General features: G+C 52.7%; 6 protein-coding genes across 6 annotated transcripts; 3 read left to right on the top strand and 3 right to left on the bottom strand.

Annotated features, from left to right (window-relative positions):
* Positions 1 to 412: 412 nt before the first annotated feature.
* Positions 413 to 3,972, top strand: BDW74DRAFT_187259 (Zn(II)2Cys6 transcription factor domain-containing protein; the record flags this gene model as incomplete). Its single annotated transcript, XM_073731441.1, has 6 exons — positions 413 to 563; positions 643 to 1,477; positions 1,526 to 2,517; positions 2,565 to 2,612; positions 2,660 to 2,949; positions 2,999 to 3,972. The coding sequence occupies 6 exons, from the start codon at positions 413 to 415 to the stop codon at positions 3,803 to 3,805; spliced, it is 3,123 nt and encodes a 1,040-aa protein (XP_073580365.1). The 3' UTR covers positions 3,806 to 3,972.
* A 2,076-nt stretch (positions 3,973 to 6,048) lies between these two features.
* Positions 6,049 to 7,383, top strand: BDW74DRAFT_187257 (pepsin-like aspartic protease; the record flags this gene model as incomplete). Its single annotated transcript, XM_073731440.1, has 4 exons — positions 6,049 to 6,365; positions 6,416 to 6,693; positions 6,748 to 6,972; positions 7,025 to 7,383. The coding sequence occupies 4 exons, from the start codon at positions 6,049 to 6,051 to the stop codon at positions 7,360 to 7,362; spliced, it is 1,158 nt and encodes a 385-aa protein (XP_073580364.1). The 3' UTR covers positions 7,363 to 7,383.
* Positions 7,384 to 8,065: 682 nt separating this feature from the next.
* Positions 8,066 to 8,809, bottom strand: BDW74DRAFT_159849 (uncharacterized protein). Its single transcript, XM_073725520.1, has one exon. It carries the CDS (start codon positions 8,595 to 8,597, stop codon positions 8,352 to 8,354), a length of 246 nt encoding a protein of 81 aa, XP_073580363.1. The 5' UTR covers positions 8,598 to 8,809; the 3' UTR covers positions 8,066 to 8,351.
* A 404-nt stretch (positions 8,810 to 9,213) lies between these two features.
* Positions 9,214 to 10,917, top strand: BDW74DRAFT_170084 (cytochrome P450; the record flags this gene model as incomplete). The annotated part of the gene is made up of 7 exons (XM_073727104.1): positions 9,214 to 9,432; positions 9,554 to 9,578; positions 9,629 to 9,751; positions 9,829 to 10,178; positions 10,259 to 10,483; positions 10,545 to 10,674; positions 10,742 to 10,917. The coding sequence occupies 7 exons, from the start codon at positions 9,214 to 9,216 to the stop codon at positions 10,915 to 10,917; spliced, it is 1,248 nt and encodes a 415-aa protein (XP_073580362.1).
* A 768-nt stretch (positions 10,918 to 11,685) lies between these two features.
* BDW74DRAFT_159847 (uncharacterized protein) lies at positions 11,686 to 14,376 on the bottom strand. The gene is made up of 2 exons (XM_073725519.1): positions 14,184 to 14,376; positions 11,686 to 14,109 (listed from the first exon to the last, which is right to left on the bottom strand). The coding sequence occupies exons 1-2, from the start codon at positions 14,292 to 14,294 to the stop codon at positions 11,980 to 11,982; spliced, it is 2,241 nt and encodes a 746-aa protein (XP_073580361.1). The 5' UTR covers positions 14,295 to 14,376; the 3' UTR covers positions 11,686 to 11,979.
* A 49-nt stretch (positions 14,377 to 14,425) lies between these two features.
* BDW74DRAFT_159846 (inositol polyphosphate kinase KCS1) lies at positions 14,426 to 19,593 on the bottom strand. Its single transcript, XM_073725518.1, has 3 exons — positions 19,428 to 19,593; positions 17,064 to 19,348; positions 14,426 to 17,012 (listed from the first exon to the last, which is right to left on the bottom strand). Exons 2-3 carry the CDS (start codon positions 19,211 to 19,213, stop codon positions 15,065 to 15,067), a joined length of 4,098 nt encoding a protein of 1,365 aa, XP_073580360.1. The 5' UTR covers positions 19,214 to 19,348; positions 19,428 to 19,593; the 3' UTR covers positions 14,426 to 15,064.
* Between the last annotated feature and the right edge of the window lie 2,204 nt (positions 19,594 to 21,797).

Below are 21,797 nucleotides of genomic sequence, written 5' to 3'. Positions count from 1 at the left end.
CAGCTTGGAGGCACTTGGCTTAATCTAGGGAACAGGGGTCCAAGCCCTGTGGAATTCCGATTGATAACAAGGTCACGATCACTGGATCTTCGCTTCACGTCGCAATCCACTCGACGCAAGGGAACGATTACTCTTCGCTACCCCGCAGTCAGCGCTGGACAGTTGTCTCAAACTCGCGGAATGGCTCTCGAGTCCTCGCCTTTCTTCTAATTCGAGTCTCCTGTATCTGTTTGATCTCACCGTGCAGCTGGAAAAGTCCCCGAGGGCGGCTGATAAACAACGCTTCCCCGACTCCAACTTCCCCACCGCTTTTGACGCTTTCTGGCGGTCGCTCTCGCTTTGCATCGGCAAACCCCAGACAGACCCCATCTACTCCATCTGCGCCTAGCCTAGGCGGTTTTTGCTTGTGATGATGGCGACGCACGACGGGCAGCAGGACAATGGCCTCTACTCTCGCGAAACCTCCGCCCGCAGGTCGCCGTCGCCTTCAAACACCCAGCATCGTCGCGGCTACCAGGCCTGCGATCCGTGTCGCAAACGCAAAGTCAAATGTGACCTTGGGAGTGAGTTCGTCTTTTGCGGGGCACTCGGCCTGTACCCGAAACACGAGGGGGCGAATGCTAACACGTTCTGGCTGCATAGGTGTCGATAATCCCCGCCCGCCGCCATGTGTACGATGCCGGCGCGAGAGTAAGCGCTGCGAGTTCTCCGCCACACGGCGCAAACGCAAGACCTCGGACGTTGAAGGCCCGGTCCTCGATGATGTACTTCGCCGCGACAAGCGGATGATGATTGGAGATACCGTAGCGAAAGTCGATGCTTCCCCCAGCGCGAGATCATCTTCATATCCTCAGCCTGAACCCTCCTCATTCGATACGCCCAGTCTAGGGCAGCAAAAGTGGCCGAACAAATCCCCTCCAAACAGCCATCTACCACCGCCAAGTAACGGTACCCAACATTACGCTCCCAACCCATCTACATCTACGACCCAGTTCTCCGATGTAAGGACTACAAGGCACCCGGTGTACTCGGCCGTCTCAAGGTTCAGCCATGAAGGCAACCAGCCCATGATGAACCGCACTGCAGTTGAGCTACTCTCGCCTGCGATAAGCAACAGCCACGATGCTTTACATCTTCTCTCAGAGGCGGCGGGGAGAACGGAGGACCTCCGGTATGCTGCAACGCGACAGTCCGCGTCGTCGTTCGCTTCGCCAATGTCGTCCATGACTCAAGGGGGAACACCACGAAGCGCGGGCGGGTCATTCTCACGGCAGCATAGATCGGGAACTGCGCAGACAGGAAATTTCTACCAGGGTAGCGCGTTGGTAGCTGGGGAGTCTCTACCGGATAATCGGACGGGCTCTGCTGGCCGCCCATCAGACTCGGGCTACCTGGATGCCGTCAAAGCATGGTCGCGCCTACGTTTTGTCCGCGCGGGTTGGCTTTCCGTGGAGGAGTCGATGGCCTACGTTGCCTAGTAAGCTTCCGTTTCGTCTGTAATGATACTGTGTACTAACTGCGCTAGCTACTATGAGCATCTCGCACATCTCAGTCCCATTGTTATCCCTGATTTCTCACATCCATCAACGCATCGTACTCTACTCACCGAGGAACCTGTTCTGGCGGTAACAATTTTGACCGCTGCATCGAGGCACATGAAACCGAGCGGCGACGGTGCACATTCCCGAGCTTTCTACATCCATGATCGTCTGTGGTCGTATCTGCGTGGAATGATTGAGCGTCTGTTCTGGGGCCAGGAGAAATTCGGCGGAAATGGCATCGGGATTAACAAACCTCGGTCCTTTGATTTGGCGCCTGCCTCAGCCAAGATAAATCACAAGGGAAATTTGAGATCTTTAGGCACGATCGAAGCACTACTGATCTTAACGGATTGGCATCCACGGAATCTACATTTCCCTCCTGGTGATGATGAGAACGCACTACTCGACCTTGACGCCCAGACTGGTCGATACGACAAAGACCTGGACAATGATGGCGAGGCTACTGCACACCGAGGCTCCAATGGTGCGCCTGAGGGCAAATTAGCCTTTCAGACGTGGCTAGAGCCAGCGTGGCGCTCTGACCGGATGTCTTGGATGCTGCTCAGTACCGCGCAAGCGTTAGCGTTCGAGCTGGGTGTGTTTGACCAGAAGAACGAGGCGAAATCATTGATTGAACCACCGGCGGAGCAAACGCGGAAACGTCGACTCCGTCGGCTCATCCTTGTGTACATTTCGCAGAGCAGCGGCCGTTTAGGCATTCCTTCTATGCTGCCGCTACCACAGTGGGCTGACGACATCCAGCCCACGCCCTCGACCGGCTCAAAAGCTAGCGATGTTGATAAAATGCATGATTGTTGGCTTGGGATATCCAAGATCATGTATCAGGCCAACCAACTCCTGTTTGCGTCTAGCGAGCAGACTTCTGATTTGATTAGAAGCGGTCGTTATCGGGATCAAATTGATCGATTCCAGTTCTTCTTTCGAGAATGGCGGCAGAACATGGACTCAATAGAGTGTAAGTGTATCTTTTGCGTCTTTTTTGGCAACTACTAACCGCCCCAGTGCACCCTGCAATGAGACATATTCTGATCATCGAGTATGAGTATACACGTAAGTCTCCTTGTCATGTATCACGGCACCGACTAACGCTTTGAAAGGACTATACGTCAATTCTCTTGCACTGCAGGCAGTGGTCGACCGTTGGACGACGATGTCGAACGAGGATGCTCAGGCTCAGAATAAACCGTCGTCTGCGTCAGGCAACACGTCTTTCAATGTGTTGATGGAACTCTACCGTGTCAATGAACCATTTATCCAAGAGGTCGTTAATTCGTCACGCAAGATCCTAACGACAGTGCTTGAGGGTCTGGTCCCAGGCGACCATTTGAAACATGCCCCCGTCCGAACCTGCTTCCGGATTCTGTCCGGCATGATCTTTCTTCTCAAAGTGAGTTTCATAGATTTCAATGCTGTGGTCTTGCGGTTAACCCTGTCAGACATTCACCCTCGGCGCGAAAGAAGACGACGTGCGCGTCTCTCTTGATCTCCAAGACCGTACCGTTGAAGCACTCCGAACATGCGTCGTCGATGACATCCACTTAAGCCACGCCATTGCGCGCCTCTTGGAACTCCTCACAGCCAACATTCGCACACGCTTCCTCCGCTTTGCCCCTCTCGACCGCAGCAGCGACGGCGACAGCGCCAACCATGACCGAACTTCAGCCCCAACATCACGCCCTCACTCACCTCGTCCACGAGAGGGACCACATGCTCGCCAGGATGGCTTAAACAGCAACCACACCTGGCCACCCGCGCATTCAGCACACAACCAACTCAGCAGCTACGCCGATACCCACCCGCCTTCAACAGCACCCCTGACCTCCGTCCACGACCCCCTAGCCGGCATCCCCGCACAGCCCATCAACTCCTCCAACATCAACGTCAGCTTCATGCCACCACCGCCGTCCGTCTACTACAACTTCTACCAATCCCGCTCTACCCCTCCAACAGGCGAACTAGACACGTCAAATCCAAACTCGGGCTCGGCATCCTCTGCCCTCCCCTCACATTCAATGAACGAGCAGCCCGGCGTCTCGGATTGGTTCGCGCTCCCGCTGGACCAGTTCTTTAACTCTTCGGCTGCTGTTGTGGATCAAGGGCTTGGTGGTACGGGGCCCATGGTCGGCGAGTTCGATATGCTTGAGGTTCTGCTCAACGAGCAGTATGATGGCGGTGCTGGAGCGGATGTGTCCGGGCTGGATTCGGCGGGGGGTGGGCTGCCGTCGCAGTTTATGCAGCCGTAGTTGTTGGAATTGCCGTACTGTAGAGTGGCTCTTGTCGTGGCTTGATGCCCGTTAACACAGCATCTCTTTCCTCCTTCCTTTCATGTTTTCGCCATGGTTATGTCTCTTGCCTTGGTTACGCTAAATACCCTCCCTGATGAATATATGCGCGCTTTGTATATTTGTGCTGTATATGGATATTGAGTGTGTGATATCTCCGTCTGTCATTCTCGTTATGGCTTGGACACCGCATGTTTATGACTTGTACGATCTAAGGACTATGGATGCATATGTATTTTGATGTGAATATAGTCTCTCTATCTCTCAGCCTTGTGTTTAAGGTATTCGTCGCCTATGAGCAAAATGGCGTCCGCGGTACTGAATGAAGACCCAGCTGGTAAAGTTCAACCGTATATCGGAACCCTAGAACTAGAAGCCCTACCGGGCCAGGTAGAGACGGGTAGCAGATGCTGTGTCAGGTAGGACAGACGCCACTAGCTGCAAGTGCGCTGGAGACAAAGTTTCTGAAACAACCCGACCAGGCGAGACTGAGATAATCCCCCGTGGAACGTGGTACAAGCATGTGGGCATGCGGCTGGCGTTCCGAAGCTTGCAGGTACTGGTACCCTAGATGTACGGAGTATACGCATCCCCTCGGGATTGCTGCCCACCTTTCTGCAAGGTACTCGGTATGATCATTTTCGTTTGCGGAATTCTTATCTTTTCTGATTGCGAGTCCCATACCGTAAGATTCTAATTTGTCGAGTCCTCACCGAGGAGCGCCTTGTAGACTGACCATTGATGGCAGGCCTGCAATACTGTATCTGCAGGCTGACGGTTGAACTTGACGATTGCTTTCAGTTTTCGGTGTTTCTTCACGCCCAGCCTCTCGGGTTCCTGGAAGTCGGGATGGTGCTATGCTGGAAAAGGCCTAGGGAGGTACGCAACGCAGTGATCGGCGGCCCTAGAGGTTAGCGCCCCAATAGAGCATTTTAGCCTCGTGGTCGATCAACAAATCACCATGCTTCAGGGCAAGAGGGACCGAACGGTGGGGAGGGGAGACCCTCTTTCTTGGGAAATTGGGATGGAGGTACGGTACCGGCAGGGACGGCATTTCTAGTTGACATCAGATTCCATGAAAGTGTACCTATTTTGCGAGCAGTTGGAGGAGGCAATTGGGCGAGAATATCTCAGGCTCGATCAATTCCTGTCATGAACGGTGCAGGAAAATCAGCGAGAAGGTAGGACTTCGATGGATGGCCACCGGCTAGCGGTCTTTCTGCACGGCACGGGAGAGCAAAATGATTCAAAACGGAGTCTCGCTTTGCTCAGACAGTGGGCGCTTATGGAGTACAATTCTGTCGGGTCAAAGCTATGCCTTGAGCGCTTAACTGCTGTTGTGACTTGTGAGGATAGATCAATGAGTTGCAGAGTTGCCCGAAGTGGAAGGTAGATAGACAGCCAGGCAAACATGTGACCTGCGGCCAACCACCTCGACCTGTCCAACTTCATCTTGTTTCTTCTCCTCATGGACCTGCAGGAAGATCCTTCGTCTTACCTACAGTCTGCTGCAGCCATCTCCTGAGCGCGCAGTCCGAGCCCACTTGAGCTGCCGGCTTCTTTTGCAATTCGCCATCCGGGCCTTTTTTGTATCTCCACAGTTGTTTGTTGATGGACATGTGCGCAAATGACGCTGGTGGGAGCAGGCCAAATGGAAGCCCCGCATGGCCCTCAACGCCGATGACCCACGAGTTAGTCCGTCTGAGAAGCTTCCTTGGGCCCTGAACAAGCAATTATGCGGCCGATTCCGCAGTTGCATCGCTGGTACCTGGCATGAACTCGCTCATCTCGAAGCGGGCGTTTACCTGCCTTCAACACTGCCATTCGATCTTGTGTTTGATCTAGCCCGGGTGTAACCCAGCACAAGCTTGATCTCGATAACGTGCTCATGGATGAGCAGGATCTTCGCTCTCAGATTCCTAGTACGGCATACTTTTTACCCTTAGCAGCTACTCCGGACTCCGGGGCCTTGCTAGAACCCGACTCAGGTGGAACCTGCTGGTCAAGCAGATTAAGATGCTCCTCCACTGCTTATCTCGCGCTCTGAGGGGAACACTGTTTATAAAGTCGTCTCCATCCCCCTCTTCTCGGCCAGCAGCTCGGCCTCCAGTCCTGTTTGTTATGTGCTTGGTTCTCACATTTTCAATTAGAGATCAATCAATTACCTTGCTTCTCTCATTACTTTGATCAACACATAGTCCAAGATGGTTGTATTCAGCAAAGTTGCTACGGCATTTGGCCTCGCAGCCGTGGCCTCTGCAATGCCCACGGCCTCCCCTCGCCAGGGCTTCACAATCGACCAGCTGTTGAAGGAGGTCCCTAAGCGCACCATCAACCTTCCAGCAATTTACGCCAATGCGCTGCGCAAATACGGCGGCAATGTTCCCCCACACCTCTCGGATGCCATGGCCCAGGGCAGTGCTGTGACCACCCCGGAAGAGTACGACATTGAGTACCTCACTCCAGTCACCGTCGGTGGCACCACTCTTAACCTAGACTTCGACACTGGATCCGCAGATCTGTGAGTTTCGACCGTAGCCTTGTTTGCAAGTTCGAGGCTAATCTATCTAGATGGGTGTTCTCCGACGAGCTTCCGGCTTCCCAAACTGCTGGCCACAGCCTCTACAAGCCATCCGATAATGCAACCAGGATGTCCGGATACAGCTGGGAAATCTCATATGGTGATGGTAGCAGCGCCGGTGGTGAGGTGTATCGGGATACCGTCACTGTTGGAGGTGTTACTGCACGGGGACAGGCAGTCGAGGCCGCCTCCCACATCAGCGAACAATTCATAGAAGATCAAAACAACGACGGCTTGCTCGGACTCGCATTTAGCTCCATTAACACTGGTGAGTAGATCAGCCATTGTCAGATGAGATCATCAGCTTACTTGTGCTTCCTAGTCGAACCCAGAGCTCAATCTACCTTCTTCGACAGCGTCAAGTCACAGCTCGAGTCTCCTCTTTTTGCTGTAACCCTCAAGCATCAGGCACCAGGATCGTTCGACTTTGGATACATTGATGACCACAAGTACACTGGCGATATCACCTACACGGATGTCGACAGCTCCCAGGGCTTCTGGATGTTCTCCGCCACCGCAGGCGAGACTGACTTCGACGCCATTGCCGGTATGCCTAGCACCCTTGCGGAACTAACAACCCTTTTCTAATAGTTCTATAGACACTGGCACAACCCTCATCATGATCGAACAATCTATTGCAGAGGACTACTACTCCCGGGTCCCCTTTGCCTACAACAACCCCTTCTACGGCGGCTGGACGTTCCCTTGCTCCACCGAACTCCCCTCCTTCACCATCACCATCGACGGCTACGATGCCGTCGTCCCCGGCCAGCACATCAAGTACGCCCCCGTCACCGACGGCTCCTCCACCTGCTTCGGAGGCATCCAGGATAATCAGGGCCTCCCCTTCTCGATTCTCGGTGACGTTTTCCTGAAGAGCCAGTACGTCGTCTTCGACTCAGAGGGTCCTCAGATCGGTTTCGCGCCTCAAGCTTAGACTTCTCGACTTATTATTCTCCTGAGTTGAGTTGTCGTAGCTATCTTTGTTTTCTTCTGCGGACCGGGCAATGTCCCGGTCTTTCTTGATACCTTCGTTCGTAATTTATGGCCTCTTTCTCTTCGCTGCTAGAAAGAAAGGAAGGCGGAACACATGTACTGTGTACTCTAATGAAATAATAGCCATGCATTAGGCAGAACCATGAATGCACTGGGCGGTTTACACTGACAAAAAATCAATCTTATCCCCAAAGAACTCATACTTCCAGCGAGAGCAATACTTTTCGGATTGAATTTCTTGTAAAGACTACACCGGCTGGAACGGTAAAGAGCATTGAGAACCGCAAACACGGGCTCCTGGTCCATTGTTGCCTTGCCCTGCTACGTAGCATTATCATCCATGACTGCTTATGGCCGCGATTTAGGGCGCTTGCTCTGACAACAGTGTCCTCTAAATTGACGTTGCCGAGTACTTGATATCTTGAGCTACGCCTGAGGACTTAGAAGACGGCGCTTTAAACAAAGCCAGGAGTAGAGTCTCTTGCGGAGCGCATATTCACCGTCTACTCTCTGTGTATAATCAATTTGAACCGGACGCAAGCGGCAAGCCTCATCTAGGGTGCAGACACATTGTGTTTTACGTTCTGGCATTAAACTATTACCAGGTATTGCAGGCACTGGACTTAAGCTTCGATATAGAACTTCGACCAACCTGATCAAGATGCCTGAACTATCGGCATCTTAGACCCACCAGGACACAGCCCCCGAAACACCTTTGAGGATCATATCTGGCTGCAGCATCACGAATTCGTTGTGCATTGTCATCGCGATCTCCATCCTAGTAGGTGTTAGACGGGCTAAAGGGCCATCCCAGAGTACCAGTCGTCAACATCGAGCCATCTTGTATTCCCTGAGCCCTTGATTCCAAATCCTCAATATTTCAGTGTGCAAACACCACACGTCTACTCCAGAATGACGCCTCCTTGCTCGTCAACCAGGTAGAATAAACATGCCACTATCAAAGGCCTGCTTCGCAGGATCAGCCCTCAGCTGATCAAACATAGCCGTATGGACCGTGCCTGGATTGAGAGCGGCCGTAAAGACGGACGGATTCTCCACCGCAATATCCTCTAACAGCCTAGTCACCGCAGGCTTCGAGGTGATATACGCCGAGAGGCCCGCTCCATCGGCAGCAGGGAAGGGCATCGCCGCGGTGAGGCCGATGATGGCTTGCATGGGAATAGGTACAATATAAAGCCTAGCGCCGTATCCCAAACCTTTGCCATCATTCGTCTCCTGGCGAGTCCATGAGCGGCACTTGGTTGGCGAGATAGCCTGAGGCAAGAACCGGGGTGTCACAGGAGCCGACTTCAACGGCTACTCAGCCCATTGCATCTTCGTGTCATACCAGCTGCGTGGATGGAGCCTTTGGTGGTGCACGATAAGGCTTCTTGGTTTTCTTGAGATTGGAGCCATTGCGGCCGGCGAGGATGAGGCGGGCGGCGCCAGCTGGCGAAGAACAAGGCAGTTATGCAGACGACGGTCTTCCCAGCGGCGCTGACCCCTGGTCAGGATAGCTTTCGTTGTGCCGTTTAGCAGTCAAGAATGGCATGGGTGGTTGCATTATGACGGCAGCTCTTTCGAATGGCGGATTTGCTCTCTGTGAACTCCCAGACCAAGCGGGGAAGCTCGATGATTTCAATGCGTACTGGAGCTGCCATGGCGTGGTCCCAGTAAGTTTGCAAACTGTTGTCTTGCGTGAACGAGACAGAGGATTCCACCCCTTATATAACTTTTCGTTCTCCATCGGACAGCCTTTCTGGCATCACTGGTCTAACTTGGCGCCCTGAATATGCAGAACTCCCTATTCGTTCTCATTGGGGCTGCTCTTGGCGTTGGGATGCACCGTGGGTTGTTCATTCATGGGGAATGGCATCTCCAGGCTCCCCTGATATTACTATCGCATTTGACTGTCTGCTTCACCGGGCTTGTTACTGGAATAAGCTTGGGCTGGATTGTGGTGACCTCCTGCTATGTGGTCGCTCTTTTCGGTAGCGTTATCATATACAGGGTCTTCCTGCACCGGCTCAAGCACTTTCCCGGGCCCCTTCATTGCATGTATCACCAAAAAATGGCATATATGGAGAGCCCGGCCTCTCAAAAACTACCTTTTCCTTGCCAGTCTCCAAGAGCAATACGGTGACTCTGTCCGAACAGGTCACCGGTCTCAGTTTTCAACTCCAACAGGTCATTAATCCGGTTTATAGGTCTGAGTGAGATCACGGTATTCCGCCCTGATGTCTTCATGGCCGTAGGTGCCCCTCTCAGTACATGCACCAAGGCCGAGCGGTACGACTTCACGGCGCTCGCCGACGAGTATGGAACCGCGGGTTCTCATCTAAAGGTGTGACCGTTTGAAGCCCTTATACCGAGAACAAAAGAATACTTACTGACTTAACCACAATAGCCCTCCCCCTCTACCAAGCCCAGATACTTCACCTTATTGACCAACTTGACCATTGCATCCTGTCCGATATCAAGCACGACCGGGTATCAGAAGCCACTGATCTATTCTACTGGCTAAGTTTCGACCGCATGGGCGAACTTGCCCTTCACCGATCATTCAATATGCTTTCCAATCAAAAATACCACCACTTTATCGTTCTCCTCCAGAGAGCAATATCAATATTAGGTCCCCTGGGCCCTACCCCTTGGCTAATCCACATTGCGTTTAGACTGTTGCCTCGGGCGTGGATCCTGAAAGACTGGTTCACCATGATGGCGTGGTGTGAGAGCGAGCTGCGGAAGCAGATGACGGTCAGTCCTCGGTCCTCGGCACGATGTAGGAATCTCAGCGGTCCAGTCCAATGTGCTAACCCCAGTTTCTATATGTTCAGATGCCTGCCAGCGCATCCGAAAACCCTGACGTTGTCTACCACCTCATCCAAGATGCAAAAGATGATAAGACACAAGAATCCTGGTTGGCAGGCGACAGTATTCTCGCCGTGGTGGCAGGCAGTGAACCAACAGCAGAGGCACTCTGCGCGCTCTTTTACGAGCTCGCAAAGAACCCAGATCAAATGGACATCATCCACCACGAGCTCAAGGACCAAAAGGTCGACGTCCGAGACGCCAGGAAATTAACCGGGCAATGCCCGCATCTCGAGGCAGCTATCCTTGAAGCCCTCCGTCTACCCGGCCGTTCCCTCTGAAGGGAACAGAAAGACTAGTGCGAAGGAGGGCATAACAGTCGGAGGTGTCTACATTCCTCCGGAGACGACAATTGTCACTCCTCGGTTCCCCATCGGACGTCGTACGTCACTCTCTATTCCATACCGAGTCAAAAAGAGCACCGCCGATATCAATTACCCAACCAACAGGGGAAGACTGTTTCACACAAGCAAACAAATTCATCCCAGAGCGATGGACGACGCGTCCTGAAATGGTGCGGTTCGCACTGGGCGATGACGGGACGTCCGTCTGGGGAGACTGGCGAGACCAGTTTACGTCTAATCTAGGAAGGTTGAGGCTTGTTTTTGAAGAACGGACTGCGTGAGAGGGTTGTCGACTTCGACTGTGGACACGCACGTGGGGCGGGGTTGCAATCTCAGAATAGACCTACTCCCACTGTTCGCGGCTTTAGCAGACGCATTTCATACCGTAATCCTACGGGTAACGCCCGATGATCTCGGAGTCCGCAGTTGAGCTGTTAACCCAACCCGCCCCCCCTTGGTCATTGATTCGGCACGACTGATCGCATGGCTTTGGTTGAGAAATTAGTAGCACAAAGCAAATCCGCGACACGAGCAGATAAGTCTGTGGAGCTACCTCCGGATGTGTCGCTTGGTGGTTTACCAGCACCAACAGAAATGCAGCTGGAGATAGACGATTGCGCAAGCGGGCCTGGGATCACAGCTCGTGTGCTGGAACCAAGAAAAGCGGCAGGTAATAAGCGGACTAAATAAATCATGACAAAAAAGAAAAAGACAACTCCCAATGAGGGGGACCCTCGACCTTTCCATTTCCGATCTATTCCCAAAAGGAACTAGTGCCATAAAAGTCGAGCACTGTAGCCAATCACATAAATGGGAGAGGATATATTCTGCTGTTTTTCAATAACCCTTATAAGACACAAACGCTATTTTAAGCTGCTTCTCACTTTCTGCCGGCTGATTAAGACCCTTATCCCGTGTGTGGGTTTATAGACTTCTCCGGGATACTTTTTACTGTGTATAGGACTATTGCTTATTTATTTTTAAGCCCTTTGAAGTTATGACTTCTGAGCTCGAATAGATAGATATTGGACAGTACGTCTGTTCATCTACTACGTCCTTGCGAGATCTATGCTGTGTTAAGGGCGCCCTTGTCGATAATATATCTTTACCCGCCAGCACAATATTTCGTGCATACTAGGCATCCGGCGTATCATGAAGATGTAGGATAATGATAGACTCCAAAGGAAATTGGCAATAGGCCGGTTCCTATACTTCAATAGTCGCGGGTTCTGTGGTATGTCGATAACGCCCTTATCAAATATATATCCAGCAGGCTAAAACATCATGCATACAGAGTAGGAAATGTCATTAGGGTATAATAAAAAGTAACCAAATGCTAAATCTCAAAGCTCCTGCGTATCCAAGCCCCAAACCTCCCATTGCTTTAGCACATCCCAGCCAACACGCTGTATGCGACGTCTGAGGGTGCGATTCCTCGAACCCGGCAACATGCAATCGTTCATATTCAGATCATTCCAGGACGACGAGCCGGGTGCGGGTCCAGAGTTAGACCGGGAGCCTGGCCCTGGTGGTTGGTCGAGGGGTACGACGGAGGATTCTTCATCGCGCATTCGTTTTCCGAGCGTTGAGGGCGGGAATGTGTTCTTTTTCTGTGGGGGAGGGATTTTCGGCGAGGAGGTTGATGTGGGGGGTTGGTTGAGGCCTGGGCTTGGGAGGCTTGTGCTGGGACCGTGGCCATTTGTTTGTGGTTGTGATTGCTGTTGCGTCTGGTCGAGATCGACGAAAGACATTGGGCTTCTGTCCTCGGCGCTCGGAGCGCGGGAGGCGGCTGGTGTTTGGGACTGGACGCCCCGTGATGGTGGTTGCGACGGCGGCTGAGGTTGTGGCGGCGGTTGCGGGCGGTCCACAGGGACGGTATAGTATTCGCCTAGAAGGAATCCCTTGCGACCGAACCCGATGACTTTAAGCCGTTGGAAGAGCTGCTGGTCAGCGAGTGCCTCGCCGAGCCTCTCCATGAGTATCTCATCGTCTAGTTCTACGAATTCCGCCAACGACCGCGCGCCAGCATCTAGACCATCCATGCCTTTGCACAATTTCGACGAGGGCTTTGCTTGTGGATTGCGGGTCTCGTCTGGCCCCGCGGACAAAGACCCTGTTGGGACGAGAAGACGGAGTGCTTGAAGGTTGCGGAGGAAGGGAAGGAGCAGACCTAGCGTGTCCATGCTCGACATTTCCGCCGCGAAAGCGAGCTGCTCAAGCTGTGGACTTGCGTGGACGAGACGCGCTATGATACTCGAGGAGAGCGCCCACCGGGCTGGGAGGAGGAGGTGTCGTAGTGTTGCGGCGTGGTTAAGTACGATGCTATTGATAGAAGCATCTCGTATCCTGGCCTGCAGGCTAGGTAAATTCGATGGAGAGTCGGGTGCTGTTATGAGGTCTCTAGAGGAAGAAAAGGGGCCATTCATATTCGTGGTTTCGGAAGAGGGTGGAGTGAGCGTCGCAGCAGATGCGCAAGGAGCCGGTAGCTCGCGCGGCGAATTCAAGCTATCGGAAAGGGTACTCGAGCCGACCAAGTATAATTTCTGGAGTCCGGTAAAGCTCGCAAGGAACTCGCTTTGCCGTTGGTTGTAGACATTCGCTCTGAGGCTCTTCAACCGCATCGGTTTATTCGGAGGCGTGGCAGGCCATGTGCTATCGACGAATGTATTCAAAGTGGTGAGCTCCGACCGGATCTCGTGGAGCATCGTCACCTCCTCCACCGTGCTGTTATCAAACGCGACATTGAAGTCTTCACTATGCCGCGCGTACAGGTTCGCCAAAGCAATAGACTTGAGCGCCATGGGCTGCTTCGCCGAGATGCATTTCCGGAAATAGTCGTGGAGCATCACGCTCGGCTCCTGCATATTCCTCATCCGCGGCGACCAGTGCATCTTCAAGTCTTTCAATTTCCGCGCCTTATAAAGCAGCGTGGAGATATCGTCCGGATAGCAAAGCGGGTCAATGTCCGTGATCTTCAGGTACCGCAGATGCGGCATAGCCGGGATGACAGTCGTCGGGCGCGGATGCCGACTGCTCGGGAACCGGAGCGTCAATGAGGTGAGTTTCGGCAACTGCGCCAGGCCCAGGTACACGGTCTCGAGCATCTTGGTGCTAAGCTCCCAGCGGAAGTCCTCCAAGTCCTGCATCCTATCCACGGCAGCCCGGATAGTGATATTCAGCATCATTGACGAGTCCGGCACCCGTCCGACGCGCGCATGTTCTTCCAGCTCCTGCTCCCGCCAGTTACCCCGCAGCGTCAGCGACCGGACAAGCGATGCGTACGGTCGCGTGATGACAGCATTTAGTCCCATTGTAAACGGGCTTGCGCTCCCCATTCCCTCCGGCTGATCACCGCGGTATCGGATCTTATCGTAGGAGGTCAGGATGAGGTTTTGGTAGAGCTGGGGGAGAGCCATGTAGTTGAGGACTCGACATGTTCGGCAGAGACGAGCGAGGTCGCCCGGATCGTCCAACTATAGACGGATAATGTTAGCTGTATGTTCCGTGTATTTTTATCGAGAATTCAAGTCAGGAGGTAGGGCCGTACACGAGCGACAATCCGCGCAATTAGGTTCAACGGTAGAACCAGCAGGGTTGGGCCTTGGGGCCGCTCGATAGCGACGCAGGCGTCAAACATGTTCTGATTGACAGCCGCCATGATGCGACGTCCAGCAACTATGGCGGCACACCATTGACTAGCGAAGAGATATCCAGATCGATGGGTGAGTAAGGCATCGAATTCGAAGAAGAGTGCTGACAGGAGTGTGGAGTCCGAAGGTGGAAGAAGCTGGGGGATCTTTTCTTAGTGAGACGGATGCCTGAGGTTCCGGGCGGATTATGCACGATGACCTACAGGGCACGACACAAATAGCAACAGTTGGTTTGAATCAGGGCGGATTACGATTTTGTCTAACTACTAAACGACTCAGGTATGTATACAAGCACTAGAACGACCCCTCAACGAAAAACAGGCCCAGGAATCGAACAAGTTCCCGGATGGTATATTCTAAGACAGGTTGTCCGAATGGCAGAAGACCAGAATGGAAACAAGACAGGAACTTGGACCATGCGCCAGGCACAGAGAAGTTCTCCAGTGAAAGTAAAAATGCGCCAGACCACTCATCAATCGTTGTCGCCGTTGTAGGACATACATCGTATCTCTACTTGGGTTGGTGCAGCACTCTTGATATCATGGACTCAAAATCGGGAACATTCGTTAAGGAGAAAAGCCATCATAACCACCCAAGCCGTGACCATGCAACATTGACGCCGCATCAGATGATCCTTGCCCGGATCAAAAGATGGAAATGTACAGCCGTAAACTCCAACTTAGAGGCGTAAAGAAAAGAAGATATAAAGGGACAAAGTAAGAAACAAAAAGGGGCTAACAGAGTGAGGCACAACTTAAAGGCAACAAGAGATGGTTGCCTAGAAGCTGACCTCTCCCGGATCGTGATCCATGACACTTTCGTCCCAAGAGCGGTCAGAAGTTTGGCGATCGTCAGATGTTCGAGGGTTAAGGGTCATGCCCTCACCTTCGCCTCTCTCGACATATTCATCCTGGCTAACCTCCTTCAGGATCCGCTGGAAATACATCCTCAGGGTGCGAAGGCCGCGCAAGTAGCCACGATCAATATCGTCCGGATGTTGGGGAGGGCAACGTGTATCAGGTGAAAGTTCATCCTCGCCTGTCACGCAATTGGCGAAATCAACGATCTTCAACGAAACGTCAATGTTGTTGTGTCCGTCCTCAGATGTACGGCGCTGCAGATGATTCCTCACATTGTCGTTGGGGGTCGCCTCTGCTTGGGAGGGTTTCTGCTGCTGGGGAGTTTGTTCGCCGTCGTATAGAATCAGGAGGCTACTGGCGTAGAGGCGATAACGCTTGAGTTTCCGGATCATATTCTCCAACTTCGCCAGCTTATCAAGGATAATAGGAATCTTCTTAGCAACACTCAGGTAGCTGATCCCGTCGTAAAGGAAACGAGTCAGTGCATCCTGGAACTCACGGCCAGATTTCAAGTCGCGGCCAAAGTACTTGTCCTCAAAAGTGTACTCCTGCTTTTTGACATTCCAAGTCTGCATGCCACAGAGACGAACACCAAGTTGCTGAGAGGTCGTGTTCTGGCACTTGCGCCTTTGGGATTTCCTCTTTTTCTCATCGGCTTCCACGCCATACTGGCGAGTGCCCATTTTGAGGTCAAGGACGCAAGGCTTGTTCATTCCAGCAGTGAGATCCTCCAGCAGTAGGAAGAACTGCACCCGATCGTCCATCCTTGTCTGCGCTTCCTTGGGATTGGCCGGGGGCAGGGTATTTGTGTTGTCATTGAAGCCAGGGAAAACAGGGCTTTTCAGAGGTTCTGCGACAGGAGGATTAGGAGCCCACCTATCTTGAAGAGAAAAATTATTCCTTTTGGACGGGCTAGAACTTGAGAGTCTTGCCTCGTTAGGCGTGCTCGAAGATGTCGGCGCATCACTTTCCATTGAAAAAATCTCGTCCTCTTTATCGCCACCGTAACCCTCATCCTCGAAGAACATGAGATCACCGCCGCTCTTGTCGGAGTCCAGTGTTCCCCGTCTCTGCAAGCCACTCCCGGAGTGCCGACGTCGAACGGTTCTGCTTCGTGACACTGAGGTAGAGCGTGGGACAGCTTCCTCCGACCTTACCGAGTCAAGGTGCTGCTGGGAAGCCTCAAGGGCCGTGGAAGCGGATGACGATAGAGCAGGCCCATCGCCGCTTTTCTTCACGATGTCAATAGCAGGGCTCCGTGGGGCTTCCACTTGTTCCATAATGCGAGGCTGGCGAGGAATGAGCCCTTCGGAGAGGTTCGCGCTCCGACGATGGCCATCAGATGTTGTTCTTGGCAAAGTGAGAAGCCCTCGTGCGTGACGCCGGTGGTGGTGAATAGCAGGAGGACTGAATACCTCTCTGAGAACCTGCTCTTGCAGCTTCCGATTGACAGTTGTAGCGCCCCAGGTTTTCTTGACTGGTGACGGGGAAATCTTCTCGTCCAACGAGCCGTGTTTATGCTTCCGCCCGTTCGTCAAATCCGTCCCGTTTGTGTATCGCTGTCCATTAGATACCGCAGCGTCCGCCGTACGAGGTCTTTTATGGGAGAATAAATCGAGTGGAATGATGTGACGGTTGTTCTCGAGTATCACCTTAGGCACGATACCAGTCACTTGCTTCTGGCTGAAAATGCGTTCTTTCTCCACAGGATTCGCGGCTTCATGCAAACTATTTCCTGCCATTGCCACGGTCCGCTTGGCGCTTTGCGGCTCGTCTGTAGCATCAACATCTGATTGTCCAGGCTGTGTTTCCGAAGCTTTCTTGGATTTCTTTTTCGAGAATGTCACGTTCAAGACACCAATGTACCTGGAGTAACGTTAATACATGATTGTTGGCCACGACTTCTGCACTTCATACCTTGGAAGGAACATCAACATCTCTGGATGCCGGCGTTCGATGCGCTCATAAAACTCATTCTCTCTGTTATTGAGCTGTTTACACACAGCGCGTCTGGAAAAGCGGAACACCGTTGTGTGGCCGCCAACCTGATGTCGATATGGTTTCAGTTCGACGGCTCCGACTGGCGTTACTTCGTCTTGTTTGCGCCGAGGCCGAGGGATATGTGGGCGTTGCGTGGGGGTGGCCGTTGGTGTTACCTCAGCCTCATCGGTCACGCTAGACTCCTCATCGCGAACGGACGTCCCGCTGTCATCTGCCGAGAATGCTTCGGAATCTTCAGTGGAATACTCAGTTTGGCGCTGCAACATAGAATCAAAGGACTTCTCATTTAGCTCTTCTATTGGAGTCTTCCTGTCCTGAAGATCGCCGTGCAGAATTCTACTGTCATTTTTAGATCGAAGGGATATATCCACATGATTAGTTTCAGGCTCATCCGGGGCAGTCCGTCTTTCCGGCTTTAGAACGAGGCTACTCTCCGTTGCCGACTCATCATATGGCTGCAAATCACGCGGATCTTCTTTAATAGAGTGAAGGGGGCCGACCTCATCGGAAACTGCCACACGCTCATGCGGGAAATATACTGCGGAGGAAATTTGCTCGTCATCCTCTTCATCAAGGGGAGCCGAGCCGACGCGGTGCTCTTGGTCTGTGTCGGAAAAGGGCGATGCGGTGTGAATAAAAGCCCTCGCTCTTTCTGAGTATTGAGTGGGAATACTTCTGGAAAAAGAGGTGCCTCGCCCTCCGCCGGGAGTATGGTGAAAGTTCCGAATCTCTTCAAGAAGACTCCGAGGTAGTGTTCTAGTCTCAATCTTGGTAGGAACATGTCCGTTCGCGTAATCAGCGTGCATCTCGCTTCCCGCGAATGGCTTGATCATCGGGATGTTTGCCAGGGAGAGCTGCGACCAACGTTTCGAGACCTGAGCCTCCGGTTCCTCAGGAATGTCGGCTTCATGTTGGTCATCCCGAGGGTGACGATGGTCCGCATGGAGCGCCTGCTGCTCCTGATCATGCGCTTCGGGGGCGTTATCATGCCTTGCAGCACGATCCTCTTTTCGCTTGCGGTCCGGTGATGTAGCTGTATTTTCCTTGAACAACCCAAGATAGTGACTCGATTTGCGGCTACGAACATAAGGAGCATGTTCGGCGTTTGCTATGTTGGCCTCAATCGAATGTTCTACCCTCCCACGCCGACCACGACTGGGGCTCCGTTCAAGTTTGCTTTCCTCCGTGGTATCCCCCGACGGTTGGCCTTGTGTTTGATGAGTGCTAGCCCCGGAACTGGCGCCCTTGGTTCGGCTGTCGGAAGGGGGTACAGTCAATTGTTGTGACCAGGAGGAATCCTCAAGCAGCGGCGAAGGGTGAAGACCTCGGTGGGACGTTTGGGATGCACCAGCACTAACACCCGCGAGATGCAAAGATGATTTGCGGTAGGGTACAGTGCTGTCCCAAGCGTGTTTGTGTGTTCCTCTAGCGACGAAGTCAAGCCCCTCGTCCAGCGTCACATCTTGGTCGTTGGGCGATAACGCGAAAGGGGGGTCGGAGGGAAGTAGCGGAGCTGAGCGCAGCGGTTGGGTTCTCTGAATGTCAACTTCCATGGAGGCGCCGTCGCCGCGATGATTGTAGGAAAGGACCTTGGGAGTAAAAGAGGAGGAAAGAGACGCATTGTCCAAGCGAGGAGTCAGGTCCGTAGGAGCGTCATGATGGGCGACTTCGACGGGCGGAAGTTGCGGTGAATTGGCAGCTTCGTTATCAGAAGGTAGATAATGAGTTGCAAAAATGCTGTCCCTCTCAGACAGCTGGGGGCTGTTATAGCCGGTATAGTGTAGCCCTGAACGATGGTTGGGGTCCGAGGGAGCGGTTGTAGCTCTTTTTAGAGTAGATTTGGACGAGGGGTTGGCCCACTGACGAGCCGTGGGGGATTCAGCGCGGGATGGTGAGGGAACGTGTTGAGGATCGATATGAGCAAGCTGGTCCCGGACGTCGCGGTGGCGCCGCTGCTTGCCGTGGAGATAGCTCGGGCGTCCAGAGCAATCATGTTGGGCAGAAGTAGCAGGTGTCACCGGGGGAGTCGAGGGGGTATTCTCAGATGCAGATGCAGGCCTTGACATGAGGAGGACATTGGTCGGGACTGCTCGGTCGAAACAGGGATTATGGGATTTGAGCAGGCAGAAAAGTGTGGAGGGAGAAGGATTGTGGTTGGTGTTTCGAGTCGATTAAGGCGGAAAAAGGAAAGCCCAAAGGAACTGGGGCTTCTGCGTTAGCCTGGGAGCAACCGAGGAGATCAAGGAACATCAGCCACGTTCCAGGGCAAGGGCAGCTTACAGGTTGGAATCGGGCGGCCGCCTCAAATAGGGATAAGATTGGCCTGTGAACTCGATTAGAGTATGATGATGAAAGGGAGAAGATTAGTAGGGAGGTTAGCGTGCGGTTAGTTCGAGAGGAGCGGTTGGCCAACCCGGGGAACAAGTGATGCGGATCCTCGTCACCGCTTTCTGGGTGGACACTGGACACACAATACTTGCAGAGTTGTCCTGCTCTCAAGCACAAAAAGCAAATCTCACAGCCCGATCATCTCAGAAGCTTCTTCGGCAGAAGAGACGGCTTGCCTCGGACTCCTCGCCGAACCGCCAATTTTAGGGTGGCCCGATGAGGGATTAACAGCACTAATCGTTGTTTAGGCCGTGTCTTCCCCGGAATGAATTGGAACGAAACCTGGATCTCGAGACTGAAGCCAGGAGTCAGCAGTCAACAGACATCGATGAGACTGCCAATTAGAATCGGACCTACCGCGAATGCTTCGGCCAGGGCAGCAGCTCGAGCGATGAGGTGGAAGCTATCTCAGACCAATTTCCCACACCTTTCAATGAGTTGATACGCACGTCGACAATTCTGGCAGTTAGCAATAATATTCGACCTTGCTATCATCATCTTTTTATCTCCTCGGCTTCCGCTCGACTGGACAGTTTCATCCCTGCGATTGAACACGGCCTCGAGTCATACCTCTGGGTGTTGGCACGCTGTGCTACCGCATTTCGAGAATCGTGGATCAAAAATGCGGAGAGTGACGAGAAACTCGGTTCATTGTCAGACTATGACCCTATGACTCTATATCCATTATTCATAATATGGTCTCTGCCGATTCTGGCCATACCCCTGTGTTACAACCGCCGCAGAGAGGGAAATGGCATCCATCCCATTTGTTAAGGACTGCAGTGAATGATGCAATGCAAATCTCAGTCCGGCTTATCTGAAGACAAACCAGTCATGTTTATCTTGTTCTGGGGATATTTGATGGCCGGTGGCCGCAGGAGGACATTCCAAGAGGGAGCGCCTCTCTTTCATCCCCACACCCGCATGACCCCTTCAGCCACATTCTACCAATCATTGCGCAACGTGATCGACCTGCTGGCTCATATCTTCCAACAACTTCAACCTCCCATATCCGGTCTTCACCTCAACAACTTGGTCTGATTTGGATCTTGTGCTCTGCTTTCCACCACCGGCTATGTTGACCGCTCGCTGTCATGATCGTCATCACTGACACGTCGCCTAGGGTCTGGAGATAGTACGCCCCTCGAGCTATCCTTGCATGACCGGCCAGCAAATGTCGAGAACAAGCGCATCTATCTCAACTCCTAAGGGGGCTGTGCACCTCTAGTACAATTTTCCGATCAGGGATATTCGACTTTTATCATTGGAGCTAGTTTAATCTTCCCCGTCGACCCCATTCTGCTCCAACCGTCGGCTTGTTCGACCTTACTGGGTACATCCCAACCTTCCGTCAAAGGGGGATAGGTCTCGTCCTCGGTTTCCGATGAATAAACGGCACGCCGCTCCCCCTTGCTGCCCTGTCCTACCAAATCAAGCATTCTGCATAGGGATACGTGTGCCGGTGGTTGCAAATCAGCATCTCACTCGGCAGCGGACAGCTCAGCGAGGCATCACGGCGATTCACGTGCGCTAAGGCGCTGAGTATAGCAGCCTAGTCACTTGTCAAAGTCGCTTCAACAACTCGGCCGCCGTGACTGGTCTTCGAATTCCAACCCGCTGCCCGGTGATATAGTGATGCAGTCGCAATCCATCCGCAGCGTGAATGCTTGCCCACTCACATGTTATCGCTGGCTTCTCCGGGATGCTATGATTGAATCATCGCTAAATATTTCTATCGAAAGAATTCCTCCTTAACGGATAAGGTGGCCTACCATTGTGGTACTGATTTTTCGCACAACCATACTCATATGTGAAGCTTTTGCTTGAACCCTTGTGGTTTCTGGTTGTGAGACGAACCTTCGAGGGCGTCTACCAAGTGGGCTGGATGGTGCATGAATGGCAGCAAGGCCGACTCAGAATCGCAATTTCCTGTGAATCCATCATCAACCTGCTCAGTTACCTGGCGGCTTAACAATACAGGGCCTTATGAATTAGGCACTTTCATGCTTTGGGATTCCGTTGTTGTGACCCTACCGTTGGGTGTTTCCCCTCGGTCATAATGGACGTCCACCAGGTTTGAAGAGGTCTCGTCGCATTCATACTCCGTAGGTAAGTCTCTATCAAACCCTGCAGCCAAGGTACCTGCAACCACTTGTAGTTATGTCCTTTAGGGCTCGGCATCGAACATGGACACGTCCGATATGAAGTTACATGCATTTTCTCAAGCTCTGATTTCTACTTCGGACCCTAGTCAATGGACTG

This window comes from Aspergillus multicolor, assembly GCF_047715735.1.
Source record: "Aspergillus multicolor strain CBS 133.54 unplaced genomic scaffold BDW74scaffold_29, whole genome shotgun sequence".
NCBI classification, from domain to species: Eukaryota; Fungi; Ascomycota; class Eurotiomycetes; order Eurotiales; family Aspergillaceae; genus Aspergillus; species Aspergillus multicolor.
This window is presented reverse-complemented; position numbering and strand designations above follow the sequence as displayed.

What these genes read in the sequence shown, in the direction of transcription:
- BDW74DRAFT_159849 (XM_073725520.1), bottom strand. Translation starts at nt 8,597, where the DNA reads ATGCAAGCCATCATCGGCCTCACCGCGGCGATGCCCTTCCCTGCTGCC.
- BDW74DRAFT_159847 (XM_073725519.1), bottom strand. Translation starts at nt 14,294, where the DNA reads ATGGCGGCTGTCAATCAGAACATGTTTGACGCCTGCGTCGCTATCGAG. An exon ending in TTGCGCGGATTGTCGCTCGT is followed by an intron (nt 14,110 to 14,183) that starts GTACGGCCCTAC and finishes ATCCGTCTATAG; the next exon opens with TTGGACGATCCGGGCGACCT.
- BDW74DRAFT_159846 (XM_073725518.1), bottom strand. Translation starts at nt 19,213, where the DNA reads ATGTCAAGGCCTGCATCTGCATCTGAGAATACCCCCTCGACTCCCCCG. An exon ending in ATGTTGATGTTCCTTCCAAG is followed by an intron (nt 17,013 to 17,063) that starts GTATGAAGTGCA and finishes ACGTTACTCCAG; the next exon opens with GTACATTGGTGTCTTGAACG.